Source organism: Eschrichtius robustus, chromosome 10 (assembly GCF_028021215.1).
Source record: "Eschrichtius robustus isolate mEscRob2 chromosome 10, mEscRob2.pri, whole genome shotgun sequence".
Taxonomy (NCBI): Eukaryota; Metazoa; Chordata; class Mammalia; order Artiodactyla; family Eschrichtiidae; genus Eschrichtius; species Eschrichtius robustus.
The window spans coordinates 103,773,836-103,787,855 of record NC_090833.1 but is presented as its reverse complement, the minus strand read 5'-3'; the positions used below and the strand labels follow the sequence as shown (position 1 = coordinate 103,787,855).

The 14,020-nt window shown below is 39.5% G+C and overlaps 1 protein-coding gene across 3 annotated transcripts in view; it reads right to left on the bottom strand.

The window, feature by feature from the left end:
* Positions 1-2,730: 2,730 nt before the first annotated feature.
* Positions 2,731-14,020, bottom strand: part of PPP3CC (protein phosphatase 3 catalytic subunit gamma) — an 89,214-nt gene continuing 77,924 nt past the window's right edge. For 2 of the 3 annotated variants that reach the window (XM_068552410.1, XM_068552412.1), the window contains exons 11-14: positions 11,596-11,677; positions 10,887-10,984; positions 4,202-4,231; positions 2,731-3,110 (exon numbers count right to left, since the gene is read on the bottom strand). In XM_068552410.1, coding sequence (XP_068408511.1) covers positions 2,893-3,110; positions 4,202-4,231; positions 10,887-10,984; positions 11,596-11,677 — 428 coding nt within the window. In that variant the 3' untranslated portion in view covers positions 2,731-2,892. The remainder of the gene's footprint in view (positions 3,111-4,201; positions 4,232-10,886; positions 10,985-11,595; positions 11,678-14,020) is intronic. The other variant, XM_068552411.1, reaches the window with a different exon arrangement.

Here is a 14,020-nt window from a genome sequence, read left to right as displayed (position 1 = left end):
AAGGGAAGAACAAGTGCCCCAGTTCACGCCTTCTAAACTGTCTTGAATCACAGGTACAAATGCATATACAGCTGCACTGCCTGCCGGTCTGGCTTTAAGAAGCTACTTGTAGGACCTCCCTGGTGGTGCAGCGGTTAAGAATCCACCTGCCAATGCAGGGGACACGGGTTCGAGCCCAGGTCCGGGAAGATCCCACATGCCGCGGAGCAACTAGGCCCGTGCGCCACAACTACTGAGCCTGCGCTCTAAAGCCCATGAGCCACGACTACTGAAGCCCACGCGCCTAGAGCCCGTGCTCCACGACAAGAGAAGCCACCGCAATGAGAAGCCTGCGCACCGCAACGAAGAGTAGCCCCTGCTCGCCGCAACTAGAGAAAGCCCACGTGCAGCAACCAAGACCCAACGCAGCCAAAAATAAATAAATTAATTAATTAATTAAAAAAAAAAAAAGCTACTTGTACCAGACAGACACACTCACCACACAACTTTCTAAAGTGCTGAAATACACACCCCAGCTTTCTACAGAACATAAGAAATGCCTTTACCTTTAGAATTCAACAGGATCTTCAAACCTAACTTCCTTCCAGAGCTGCTGCTATGCTCTTTTAAACCCCCTCAAATTTTCTTGAATCGTGACCACTTAACTCTCTACTCCGGCTGAACCTTCAACAGCTCAAAAGGTACCTGTAAAATACATCTTTTCGCATGGCTCTGTCAAGGAAAATTGCTTTATCGTACTACTTCATTTTGGGAAGAAAATGAAGACCTTCCTAAGTAATTGTCTCTTTTTTTTTTCCTAATACTATTTTTTGCTTATAAGTATTTGTAGTAACTATTTCACTACTTGCCTGCTGATTGAAGCCCTTAAGATTGAAGACCACAGTTTCTACCTGTGGACTGTGTATGTATAACAATAGCCTCAATGGAAAAGAGAAAGTAATCAGGGACTCCCATCTATCAACCCTGTCCTGTGAACTGACTGTCACATTAGGTGAGATTTCCAAAACAGCGGCCCTTTCCCTATTGGGATTGGGGGAGGCAGGAGTATGAGGATATCCAGGTGATGAATTCCTTTTTGATTATAAAGAAATGATGATCAGTAAAGACAGCTACTGGAGACTCTTTCTCTCCTCTTTCAAAGGTTTTACTCACAACCCAATAAGAGATCTTTTATCTCCTTCCCAATATCCTTCCTATCTTTTTTGTTAACAGAGCAATCTACGCCCCCAGATTCCAATCTCCAAAATGCTTTGATCTCCGTCATGAACAAGTTGGGAACTGTTCGCAAGGCATAGGAAAACAGAGATAGATGGGCTAAATCCTCATTCTTCTAATAAAATTATGTTTTGTTTTGAGCCGTACCACACGGCTTGTGGGATCCTAGTTCCCTGACCAGGGATTGAACCTGGGCCCTCAGCAGTGAAAGCCTAGAGTCCTAACCACCGGACTGCCAGGGAATTCCCTGAAATTATGTTTTTTGAAAAAAGGTTTCTGGTGTCCTTGAAGCTCCAAACATAAAGTACTACTGTCTGGGATACTTGCTTTAATGCTGGACTCCTACATCCCAAATGACATTAAGGAATTCCACAAATATGCCCTTTGGTGTAGTGTGGCCCAGACATGCACATTCACTACAAGGCTGACCAATGAGTATTATGACATGGCACCTGTCATCAGGCTAAACCAAAAACGGGAGCCTAAGGATCCCTGAAATTTCCTTCACTAGTTGGTTGTGACCTGAAAAACTAAGGAAAGATTATTCAAACCTTGTATTTGATCACTTGTTTTTGTATTCCAAAATATGCTGACAGAGACTGACACACAGTTCAACATAATGAGTGTTGACAAATGGAGGAGCATTCCAGTAATTGATAGACAGGAAATCCTCACTCATCCAATGCCCTTTAGCAAGACTTCCAGTTCACAGGGGTACCATTTTAACCTAGTCAGTTTCCATTACCCCAGTTGGTTTCAAAAATGCTGACACAGAAAAACAGACGGACGACGGGGAGGATAGATGTGAGAGCTGATGCAGTAACACAGAAGGGCATAAACACGTCTTACCATCGAAGGTTCTACAGAGGGCATTTATAAAATATTTAGAAATGTCGCTTCCTTTGCAGATGGGGTAAATCACCTAGTGTCCAAAAATAAAAGCAAAACGATCTGGCAACAGTTAAGAAACCTCCAAAGTTCTAAGCGAAGTTTAAACCAATCATGCCCACGGTTAGATGAACAAATTTTAAGTAATTCTACGAAAATCCCTCATTATTTTTTATTTCGCTGTACTAGAATACATTGAGTAATTGAGAGTCCAGAAGAAAGCAGGTTATTATGGAAAACATTTCCCTTGGCCCTTAAAATCACTGGGTTTGGGTTATTCACTTAGGAGTTCTACTATAATCAAGTTTTCCATAAGAAGAGAAGTTTTAGCCACTGAAATCTAAGCGATCTTCTTCAATGGTACCCTGTAGAAAGGAAAAAAAAAAAAAAGAAAGAAAAGAAAAAACCCTTTTGTGTTTGAAGAATGATTAGTCTGAAATGAAAGATATTACCCTCCAAAAACAAGAGAAAAGGCTGGCTAGTTCAAGTCAGAAACCCAGGGTAGAGGTTTCCAAGGCCCTTTTATTAGGGGAAGGTCCCCTTTATAGCACAAGACTTCACTATGTATCAGACAATCAGATCAGTTCCTAAAAATTAGGGGGGAAAAAAAAGGAAAAACAAAACACATTCACTTTTTATGTATATATTAAACATAAATTAAAAGAATTTATAAAATGGTCACCTTTCTTACAGAGTAAATGCAGAGCGTATTATGAATGCACCTCCAGGTTTAAGTTGTTTCAGTTGTTTTTGTTTTGTTTTCCAATAATAAATAAATAAAATTGATTGTTAAGTCTTGGATCCACCTGTGCCACAGCAGGGCTCTGAGTCATTACTGGCTCTTCTCCCCTTGTCACTCCTGTGTGCAGCGTTTGGTTGGACCAATTTCACCGGCCCATCAAAGTACTGGCTATCTTTGCGGGGTGGCATCCGCTCATTAATTCGGTCCAGACCTCGGGCTTCTTCAAAACTCCGGATCCTGTGCTGAAGCGAAAACCCTCTGATGGCTACAGAAAAACAGGAAAGGGAGGAGCTCAATTAGACAGTAAAGCGACCAGCTTTAAGTTTCTTAGCATACAGCAACCTCCTAGAGAAAAATACAGAAGGGTGGCTGTGGAGCACATGTCTGGTGAAGGGACTGAGCAATATTTGATTTCAATTAGCCTGGTCTGAAGCTACTGCTTCCTTAAGGCCCAAAGGGCCACGGAAACTGTGAAAGTCATTTTCATAGCTCAATTAATCATAGCAGAAGTAGACCTGACAAAAAGCCCCAGTACATTTGAAAGAGTCTCTTATGGGCCAGAAACGTGCTCAGTGAGAGAGAAAAAAGGCAACACTAGAATAACAGAACAAGTTAAGCAGAGTAGCTGCTCTAACACAAACATCACACAGACCACACAAAAAAGTTTGTTTAGAAGGAGAGCTTTTTATCTTGCACAACCAGGAGCTGAACGTAAGTTAAAAGCCATCTAGAAAATAGTTCCTAGATATTTTCTTTCTGATTGAACTTTTGTGTCACCAAGGAAAGGCATTCCCATTGTGAACCATCTTATCTAACAGAACGATTAAATTTATAACAAAAGTTTATCGATTCCAATGGTTTTCATCCTCAGAATTCACAGATAATTTGTTACTTAAAATTTGTTTTCATAGAAACAAAGATAATTTAGCTTGACTGACTTAGGACAAAATCAAACTAACTCCTATCTACTTTTGCCTCCACTTTTGATGTCCTTTGGAATCATTAGATAAAGAGGCTGATGGTTTGAATTTCTGATAATCAAATGGATGCCTCTTGGATATGGAAGGGCTATGAGATTACACCATTTGAACCCCCATGACCAGCTGCTTAAGCTTCAGTCATTGCATTAAAACTGAGAGAGCCCAGAAAGGACTTCAGCCGTGGAGAAGGTCATTTAAATTAATGCAAGTACAGGACGCAAAGGAAATACTTTGTGAGCACGCCTAGAGATATCTCTCCCTTTCCTCACTGTTACAGTTCTGGTGATGCAATAATAAAAGATTTCGAATGTTGACAAAGCTTTTAAAACTAGTAGACAGACACATGATCACATCTATCATAGGAATATGGCCATACCTTCCCGGGCCTCTACCGCTTCTACTGTGGCTGTAAGAGGCAGGAGCAGTGGCATGCAAAAATGAAGGCAGAAAAAGAGTGAGTAAACCAACAGCACCGCTGCCAGCACAGACATCCCGGCGTCCCACCTTTAAGCCTATTCCCGTCCCTAACAAAAGTCGACTAGTTAGAGAAGCGACAGGATTACTGCGAAAAACTAAATTGGGGGGAAATATGAGGTGGGGAGAGTTTCTAAGATTGTTCACATTGCGAGTGGCACGAGAGCCTTTTAGCTAATGTCATCCATAGCTAAGACAATGGGGTCAATCAAGCTGGCTAGAAGAAACAAGAGTTACGACGTTTTCCTCATTTTAAATAGCCAGCTGCTAATTTACGTCTTAACATTCACGTATCAAAATATGTCCAGTCAAATCATTTAATATTACAACTGTTCTTTAGTTTGTGATAGTTCAGATGGTATTAGATGAGTAGCTGCTGTGTCCTATTAAAAAAAGTTATTTAAAAGTATTTCTTGATGATTTCAAGCAACTTGTGTGGGGTCCAACTGTCCTTAATGAAAAAGAGCGGCCATTGAATAACAGACTGGCATTTGGAAGGAGAGAAAAATGGGTTATAAGTGAGGGGTTATTTCTTTTCCGGGGGTGGAGTACTAAGCTGGCAAAGGCAAAAATCTATTCAATTCTGAATACAAATTCATGTACCATCTGGGAGGAGAGACACAGCAGAGGCTGACATTTCCAACCCACATGGCTTCCATTCGCTGTGCAAGAGAGCAGGCCAGTTACTAAGAAGGCCCTCTTCTCCTTCACTTTTGGAAAAGGAAGCTATTTAAAAATTAGTATCAACAGGTAAACTTTCTTGCATCTTCTTTTTAAGACAGTAAAAGCGCTAACATATGAAAAGGTTACCAGTTGTAGCAAGAAAGATCTTATTAGGAGAACCCTGTTAGTTCCTCCAATACTAATTTTTTAAAAGAAGGCAGGGAAGAATAATGAACAGTAACAGTTTGCTATTCCTGAGGCTTTTTATATCAATCAGAGAGGAGAAACTGGAAGAACTGAAAATTAACTTCCCAAGGCAATGGGGAAAATGGAAACTTGGAATCAACTTATCAACTGCTTACATTTGTCAACCATGTGTTGGCATGTGTTAAAGCAATGTCACACCCTCTCAAATCTCCTCACATAGAACAAACAAACTTTCACAAGAAAATGATAGTGCCTTCAAACAGTACATCACAAAAGCAACTGTTAAGAAGTGGGAGAACAAAGCTTTACCTGAAATTGTATACACAGTGTTGGTTTAATTAGAATTTAAAAGCTATGTCTGTGGCAAAATGTGTACTAGTATCACATTGTTTTGGGTCCTCCTAGAATTGCTTTTTGCATTGGGTATTAAGATAGCCTGCACTGAAGGACATTCCTTATAAGAAACAGTCATATAAAACTGAGAAACTGGTTTTTTTTTTTCCTTTACTGAAATATACTTTTCTTTACTGAATGAGATTTCTCTACTGAAATATAATTCACATAACCATAAAATTCACTTGTTCAAAGTGTATAATTCAATGATTTTAAGAGTTGTGCAGCCATTACCACAATCTATGGTTAGAACATTTTCATCACCCCCCAAAACCCCGTTTCCCTCCCTCATCCCTTCCCCTAACTTTACAGTCAACCACTAAAGTACTTTCCGTCTCTACAGATTTGCCTGTTCTAGACATTTCCCATAAGTGGAATCATATAATATGTGGTTTTAGTGACTGGCTTCTTTCACTTAGCATAATGTTTTCAAGGTTTATTCATGTTGAGGACTGTATCAGTACATAATTCCTTTTTATGACTGAATAGTATTCCATTGTATGAATATACCACATTTTGTTTATCCATTCATCAGGTGATAGACATTTGCGTTGTTTCCACTTATTGGCTATTACAGAGCATGTTACCATGAACATTTGTGTACAAGTTTTTGTGTGGCTATGTTTTCATTTCTCTGGGTATGTAACTAGGAGTGTAACTGCTGGGTCATATGATTAACTGTATGTTTACTCATCTAAGAAACTGCCAGATTGGTTTCCAATGTGCTGCTCCATTTTACATCCCCACCAGCAGTGTATGAGGGTCCTAATTTCTCTCCATTCTCACCAACACTTGTTTCTATCTGCCTTTTTGATTACAACTATCCAGTGGGCTTAAAGTGGTATCTCATTGTGGTTAATGTCTAATGATGTGGAACATCTTTTCACATGCTTATTGGCCATTTGTATGTCTTCTTTGGAAAAATGTCTATTCAATTTTTTACCCATTTTAATTGGGTTATTTGCCTTTTTATTATTCAGTTCCAAGAATTCTTTACAGTTTCTAGATACTAGTCTCTTATCAGATGTATGCTTTGTAAATATTTTCACCCATGCTGTGGGTTGTGTTTTCACTTTCTTGATGGTTCCATTTTCAGCACAAAACTTTTAAAACTTTTGATGGAGTCCAGTTTATGACTGACCTGTTTTTTATCTTATGGTCTTTCCTCTTTATTTTGGCTACTAGGAAACTTGGAGTCAAATTTGTGACTATTGGCTTTCACTGGTTTGTCTTCCTTTGTGCTCCAATTTCCAAGCATATTTATTTCCCTTCACTGTGTTAGATGTATACTGTAACTTACTCAAATCCCCCCTGGAACAAGGTGGGGTATAAATGAATGTAGGCTATAAGGCCATATAGGATGGGATATTGTTGGTTGAAGGCTCTCCAAGTAAAGTTACATGAACAATAAAAGATCTTTTTCAGCTAATGCTCCAGTTTGCCAGTGAACCTGTGGAACTGAGACCCTGATGGGAAAATGACAAATAAACTCAGTTCTTGCCAATCAATAAGAGAGAATAAGAAGCTCTAAAAAGTTGGCTGAAGATAGACCAAGGATTATAAACAACAAATCTCCAAATAACACATCCATAAAATTCTCTTTGCTACTTATCCCAGATTTGCAGATTTACTCTTTCAAATCAAGGTCTAGAAAATTTTCATTCAGATTAAAACAACAACTCTGTGGATCAGCAAATTTCCAAAACTTTTCAAGAAAGGATGTATAGGATGTTCCTTTTTTTCTTTACCCATATTACTACCCATTAACTCTAAAATGCTTTGTCAGAGCTGCTCTCAGAATATTTCACATGACTAATAAGCAAAGTAATGACAGAAAAGTATTTTGCTTACAAGAAACTGCACATCTGAGAGGAAAAATTCAATCTGAAACAGTTTACTGATTCTTCCTATGAAACTACAGAAGTTAAGAAAATTAATTCTATACTTCCAAGGAGAAAATGTTCACTCTTCCTTATAAATAACTAAACTCTAATATTTCAGTATTCAATTTGAAAGAGAAGGAGGAAATCAATCTTATAAAAAGAAGAGGGGGAAAGGGGGCTGTTCCTATTAATCAATAGCCCTGGAATGTTCACAAAATGCAAAGAATTCCTATAAGAGGCAGGGTGACAAGGAAAAGAAAAACTTAAGTAGAAGCAATTCAAAAAACAAGGGGGGCAAAAACGCAGTGAAACTCTACTTTAAGTTCTTAAAGCTTCAACTCCAGTCTTCATGCCTAGAATTAGTCATCCAATGATTTGATCTCACATTTCTTCCCCTTGCTTGACCAGATCTGTTTATTCTGACAAATATCAACCTTTTCATTCCTGGGTTCCATAAAGCCCTCTCCTTAAAGTCAACGCCCACGTAATTTTCAGAACTGACACTCTGGTTGAAGAGGTGACTGAGGCACTGTTGTAGGATATGGTTTGCAGGCAAAGAGGCAAACTCCCTTTCTGATTGAGAAACTCTAACCCCCCAAAATTAAGGTATAAAACACACAAGTGAGGCATATGATGTGCATAAATCTGAAGTGTACTGCTTAATACATTTTTATATATGCATGCACTTGTGTAACTACCACCTAGATAGTGATATAGAACATTCCCACTACTCCAGAAGTCCCCTGTGCTCTTCTGGGTCCATATGCTCCCACCAGAGGACGTGCCATTCTGACTTCTTTTACCATTGATGAGCCTGCCAGTTCCTTTTTTTTTTTTTTTTTTTTTTTTGTTGCTTGTGTTTCTGAGAACAGAAAGCACAAATACCTATCGAGTGTTTCACTTCAGTGCCTGGGATACGGTGAAGCTCTTTTTTATAAAAAATTAATTATTTATTTTTGGCTGCGCTGGGTCTTCGTTGCTGTGTGGGGGCTTTCTCTAGTTGTGGCGAGCGGGGTCTACTCTTCTCTGCAGTGTGCGGGCTTCTCATTGCGGTGGATTCTCTTGTTGTGGAGTACGGACTCTAGGCGCGCGGGCTTCAGTAGTTGCAGCATGCGGGCTCAGCAGCTGTGGCTCACGGGCTTAGCTGCTCCACGGCATGGGGGATCTTCCTGGACCAGGACTTGAAACCATGTCCCCTGCATTGACAGGCGGATTTTTAACCACTGTGCCACCAGGGAAGTCCCAGTTCTTTTTTTTTTTTTTTTTTTTTTGAAAACAGAAAAATAATTTATTCCAAAAGATAGCAGAAATAAATTCATCCTAAAAATATACTTTGGCATAATTCTAGTGGGACAGATCTTCCTCTGAACATGTTCTCCTATTGACCGCCCCATTGGAGTCCTTCCTGTCTTGTAACAGTTCTTAAACACTTTGCTGATTCCTATGTAGTGAGCAGGCAGGAGCCACCTTCAAATCCACAGGTTCCAAAGAGAGAGTCATATATGTCTCAGAAGAACAGCATTTTCTATCTCAGAAGAGTGCATAGACATTTTATGGAGCCTGCACAGTTTAAGCAGGTACATAATTCATCAAAGTATAAAAAAGGTGACAGGGAAAAAATACTGCATTGTAGAATAAGATGTTCAAATGTGCTGTGAATGTTTAAGGCAGCTGATGGCCAAAATAGGCGAGTCAAGGAAGGTGGTCTAGGCGTGGAGGTGATTTAACATCTCTTCATGACTAGAGATAACCGCAAACTGAACAGGTCACCAACAAGGTGATGATAACTCCCAGCTGGGACCCTCAGGGATGAACCAGGGCTCCAAGAAGCTGACGAAGCCCCAGGACACGCGCATCATGATGAGAGGTACCGCGAGGCCCATGTACGCCACGGCTGCTGCCCCGCCGCCTCACTTTGATCCCACCCAGAAATGTTAGTCTGCCTGTTCTTGCACATCATATAAATCAGACAGTCTGTGCTCTTCTCGGTGTAGCTTTTTTAGTTTACCATGATGTCTGTGAGATTCAACCATGTTTTTGCATGTATTCATAATGTTATTTTTTATTGCTGAGTAAATTCCATTGTATAAATATAATACCATTTATCTATTCTACTACTGATGGACATTTGGTTGTTTCCCATTTTGGACTATTATAAGTAAAGCTAAGGTGAGCATTCTTATGCACATCCTTCGGTGGACATATGCACTAATTTCTCTTCGATAGAAACCAGGCATGGGGGCTTCCCTGGTGGCGCAGTGGTTAAGAATCTGTCTGCCAATGCAGGGGACATGGGCTCGAGCCCTGGTCCGGGAAGATCCCACATGCCACGGAGCAACTAGGCCTGTGAGCCACAATTACTGAGCCCGCGTGCCTAGAGCCCGTGCTCCACAACAAGAGAAGCCACTGCAATGAGAAGCCCGCGCACCGCAACGAAGAGTAGCCCCTGCTCGCCGCAACTAGAGAAAGCCTGCGCGCAGCAACAAAGACCCAACGCAGCCAAAAATAAAATAAAATAAACAAAAAAAAACAGGCATGGAATTGCTGGGTTGTAGGGCAGACATATGTTTTGCGTTATTGCCCAACAGTTTTCCAAAGTGGTTGAACCAATTTACAAACCCACCAGCAATGTATCTAGTTTTAGTTCTCCACAAACTCATCAACACTTGGTATTGTCACACTTTTAAATTTTAGCCATTCTAGAGAATATGTAGTGGTATCTCACTGTGGTTTTATATCCATTTCCCAGATGAGTAACTATTTTAAGCACCTTTTCATATGCTTTTTGGCCATTTTAATACCCTCTTTTGTGAAGTGTCTGTTAAAATCTTTTGACCATTAAAAAAATTTGGTTGTTTTGTGTTTTTCTTATTGAGTTGTACTTTTTTTTTGCCACAGTGCGCGGCATGCGGGATCTTAGTTCCCCGACCAGGGATCGAACCCGTGCCCCTTGTGATGAAAGCGTGGAGTCTTAACCACTGGACCACCAGGAAGTCCCTGAGTTGTAGTTCTTTATAGACTCTGAATATAAGTCCTTTGTCAGACATATGTACTGCAAAAATCTTCTCCCAGTTTATGGTTTGTCTTTTTCCTTTCTTAATCATGAATTTCTGTGAATACACGTTCTTAATTTTCATGAAAGTCATTAATTCAATTTTTCTTTTAAGGTTAGTATGTTTTGTGTCATATTTAAGGACTCTTTATCTACCCCAATGCCTAGTTTCCATACTTTCTTCTGGGAGTTTTACTGTTTTAGATTTTACATTTAAGTTATAATTCATTTTGATTTAGTTTTTGTGTATGGAGATCCATTTTCCCCCAGAGATAGATATCCAATTGCTTTAGTACCATTTATTGAAAGAAGCCCTAAGTTTCAATTTGACATTGACTGCTAGGTAACGGGAGCACACCTTCCATGAAAGGAGCATTTCTCATACTCACCTGTCTCAATAGTCTGCTTTCCTCCTGAGAGTACACCCAAAGGAAGCGTACCTGTAGGAGTCAGGCCCTTGAGAGTCAGCACACTCTCACTCTCTTCCCTGCAAAGGAAGATCAAAGCCCTGGGTTAATGCTAGGGTGTCTACCACTCAGTACCTACAAAGATACTTGAAAGAAGTTAAGACAAGGTGCGCAGAGATGGAGGAGGATAGGTTCTCCTTCTCCCTACCCCTTCCCTGACCCAAAGAAAGGGATGTTTTCTGTAAATATTTCAATTAACAGCAATTAGCCAGGTCTTGCTTTTCAATTAAAGCCATTTAATAGTCAGGTGCTGTTCTAATGTTTTCCATATGTTACCCCATATAATCCTCCAAAGAACCTTGTAAGGCAGATCTGCTATTATCACTCTTTTACAGACCAGGAAAATGAGGCACAAGATCACACAGCTGAGAAGATGTAGAGCCAGGATCTGAACACAGGCAATCTGGCTCCAGAATCCACACTAAATCACTGCACTCACTGCACCGTATCTAAGCTCATACCAAATAAACGTTTGCCAGGCATTTCTAGGCACTTCAACATGTAGGTCTGATTCAAACTGTACTCAACCCAAAGACCAAACTCCAATTCTAAAAACACTGTTCTGAAATCAACTTCTAAATTACTCTCAAAATGCTTTTATCCCACACTGTAATGACAGAGTTATCCTTACCGAAGAATTGAAAAGACCCGTGCCATCTTCCCAATGGCTCTGATTTTATTCTTGATGATCTCCTTTCGAACTGTAGTGCCTCCTTAGAGAATACAAAGAATAAGTGAGTTAAAGGAATATGTTAACAGGTTAGTTTTAAAAAATGCAGGATGAAGCGTCTTTCTAAGTTAAATAAATTGTTTTTAAAAAAGAAATCAAGGCCTAAGTTTGTTTAAACAAACCAAAGTCCCAGGAAGTTGTAAGGAGCAAGAGAAAAAAAATAATAACCCAGAAGAGAGAAAAAAAAAGATGATGTAAAAAATGGAGGGGCCACAAAAAAGACAGACTGAGTGGATCTATGAGGTAGGAACTTATTTGTGGTTTTGAAATGTAGAACACAGGGAAGAATGAAATACACACATATAAACAAAGACAGTTGCTACAGCAAAGATCTCTTTTGAGAATGCTGTGGGCCACCTCAGGATGCAGGGTTTGGCCTGCCAAATGGCAAGTGATGACTTGAGCAGTTGTCTTCTGCATGTAAACACAACACACAGCTAGCTCTCCTGAACTTAGTGAGAGCTGCTTTCATTTTAAAATCCTCACTTACAAACTGGTGAGTTATTTCCTACCATAGACAACTGTGCAGTATAAATTACGATGATGGGTAAGGTATTTTATAAAGCAACACCAAAAAAGTTAACGTTAAGACTTTATAGCCTTTTCTCATCCAAGATTTAGGAAACAGCTCACACATGAGAAGCCAATGTCCAGGCATGCATCAGGTGACCGCATTCAAACGTCAGAAACTAAGAAATGTGGCCTCTCCTTCCTCGCCCCCCAGCTCTAAATATCCTGCAGGATCATACAGCAGGGTTCAGAGGAAACATATACATTGAAACAGAAAGGGAGGATGGAGGGCCTGTCTGAAATTATTCAACTACAACTAAAAAAGTCCAATTAATAGATTGTGGTGGGACAGACAGCAAGTAGTAAGCTCATAGCACATTTTGGTCAGATACCTTTCTGATAGCTTGAAATGTAGTGATCTTCAGGGAGAAGAGACACCAAGAAACAAGGAGATGAAAATAGAAATATGGGAAGAGAAATTTAAGTTTGCATGGAAGAGAGAAAAGAAAAAATCAAAGCAAAATGCAATGAGAGAAGCAGGCTTTTATCTTTATCAGCTCAGAAGAGATATCCTTGGTATCATGATAGAATATTAAATTACAGATTTCTTGCCAGGAGTTTTTCTATTTCTTAAAAGTTTTACATTAATTCACATCTATTATTTTCCAACATACTCTATCCCCATAGATCATGAAAATAAAATTAGACAAAGAAAAAGATACTATTTGTGGAACAAATAATGCTGAAAACAATGAATAAAAACAAAGGACAGAATGAACAGCTTACAAATCTCTTAATAAGAGCATCATGTTTTTATATAATGGATTCAACATCTTCTCATATCTTTCTAGAGATATTACAGTTTTTCCATTTTTAAGTTTTATATTTTCTTAAGAATCTCAAGTTCATTTGAGTTGCTTTTTGCTGTTTTTGTTGTCGTCTCTCTTAGAGACTTTCCCGAGGAGTCCTATAATCCTTGGTGCCTGCTCCTCATTAAGAATGAGGAACTAGAAAGCTTTCAGAGTTGGTAGGTGGGCTGCTGACTTGGAGCTTTACATACACAGAATGACCAGGGTGGGTCTTTGTTAGGGAATTCTCTGTATCAGTACTGAGGATGCATATGGTCACTTAATTCACCTGTTTTTGGCAAAGTATCGATGCCCTCAGTTGTATCCTGGTCCAGAAATTCTTTTGTTTACGCTTTTTAGAGGTTAGCCTCCAGTCTTGGAGAAGAGGCAGCTAGGACTTTAGCTGCCTTTCAAACAGCTTTTACCTACTCATTTTAGCTCAGCCCCCATCTCCCTCCTCCCCTCAACTCAAGGTCCCCAATTCTAGCAACTGGTGTAGGCTACCAATTCCTTTGCTTTTTGAGGATTCTGTACTGGAACTCGGTATTCCCCATTACTAAACCGGGCTTTAGCTGTCTTGAATCAGCCAAGTCAGTAATACTAATTCATTTGTTTTCCAGCTTCCAAAATCCCTACAGAAATCTCCACATTTTTGTAGGCTTATAAATTTGTAAAAATCTCTTTTATCGTGAAGTATGATAAACATACAGAAAAGTACACAAATGTATAACTCAATGATTTATTAAAAGCAAATGGCCATATAACCAGTCAGGACAATAAACAGAACCCTGCCAGCACCCCAGATTCCCCACCTTGGGCACTTCCTAATAATTAGAGTCTCCCTCTTCCCAAAGAAAATCATTCTCTTGACTTCTATTGAAATCACTTTCTTGCTCTTCTTTATAGTTTTATCATTTAAGCGTGTATCCACAAGTACAAGTTTTAATTTTTTTTTAATTTTATGTAAT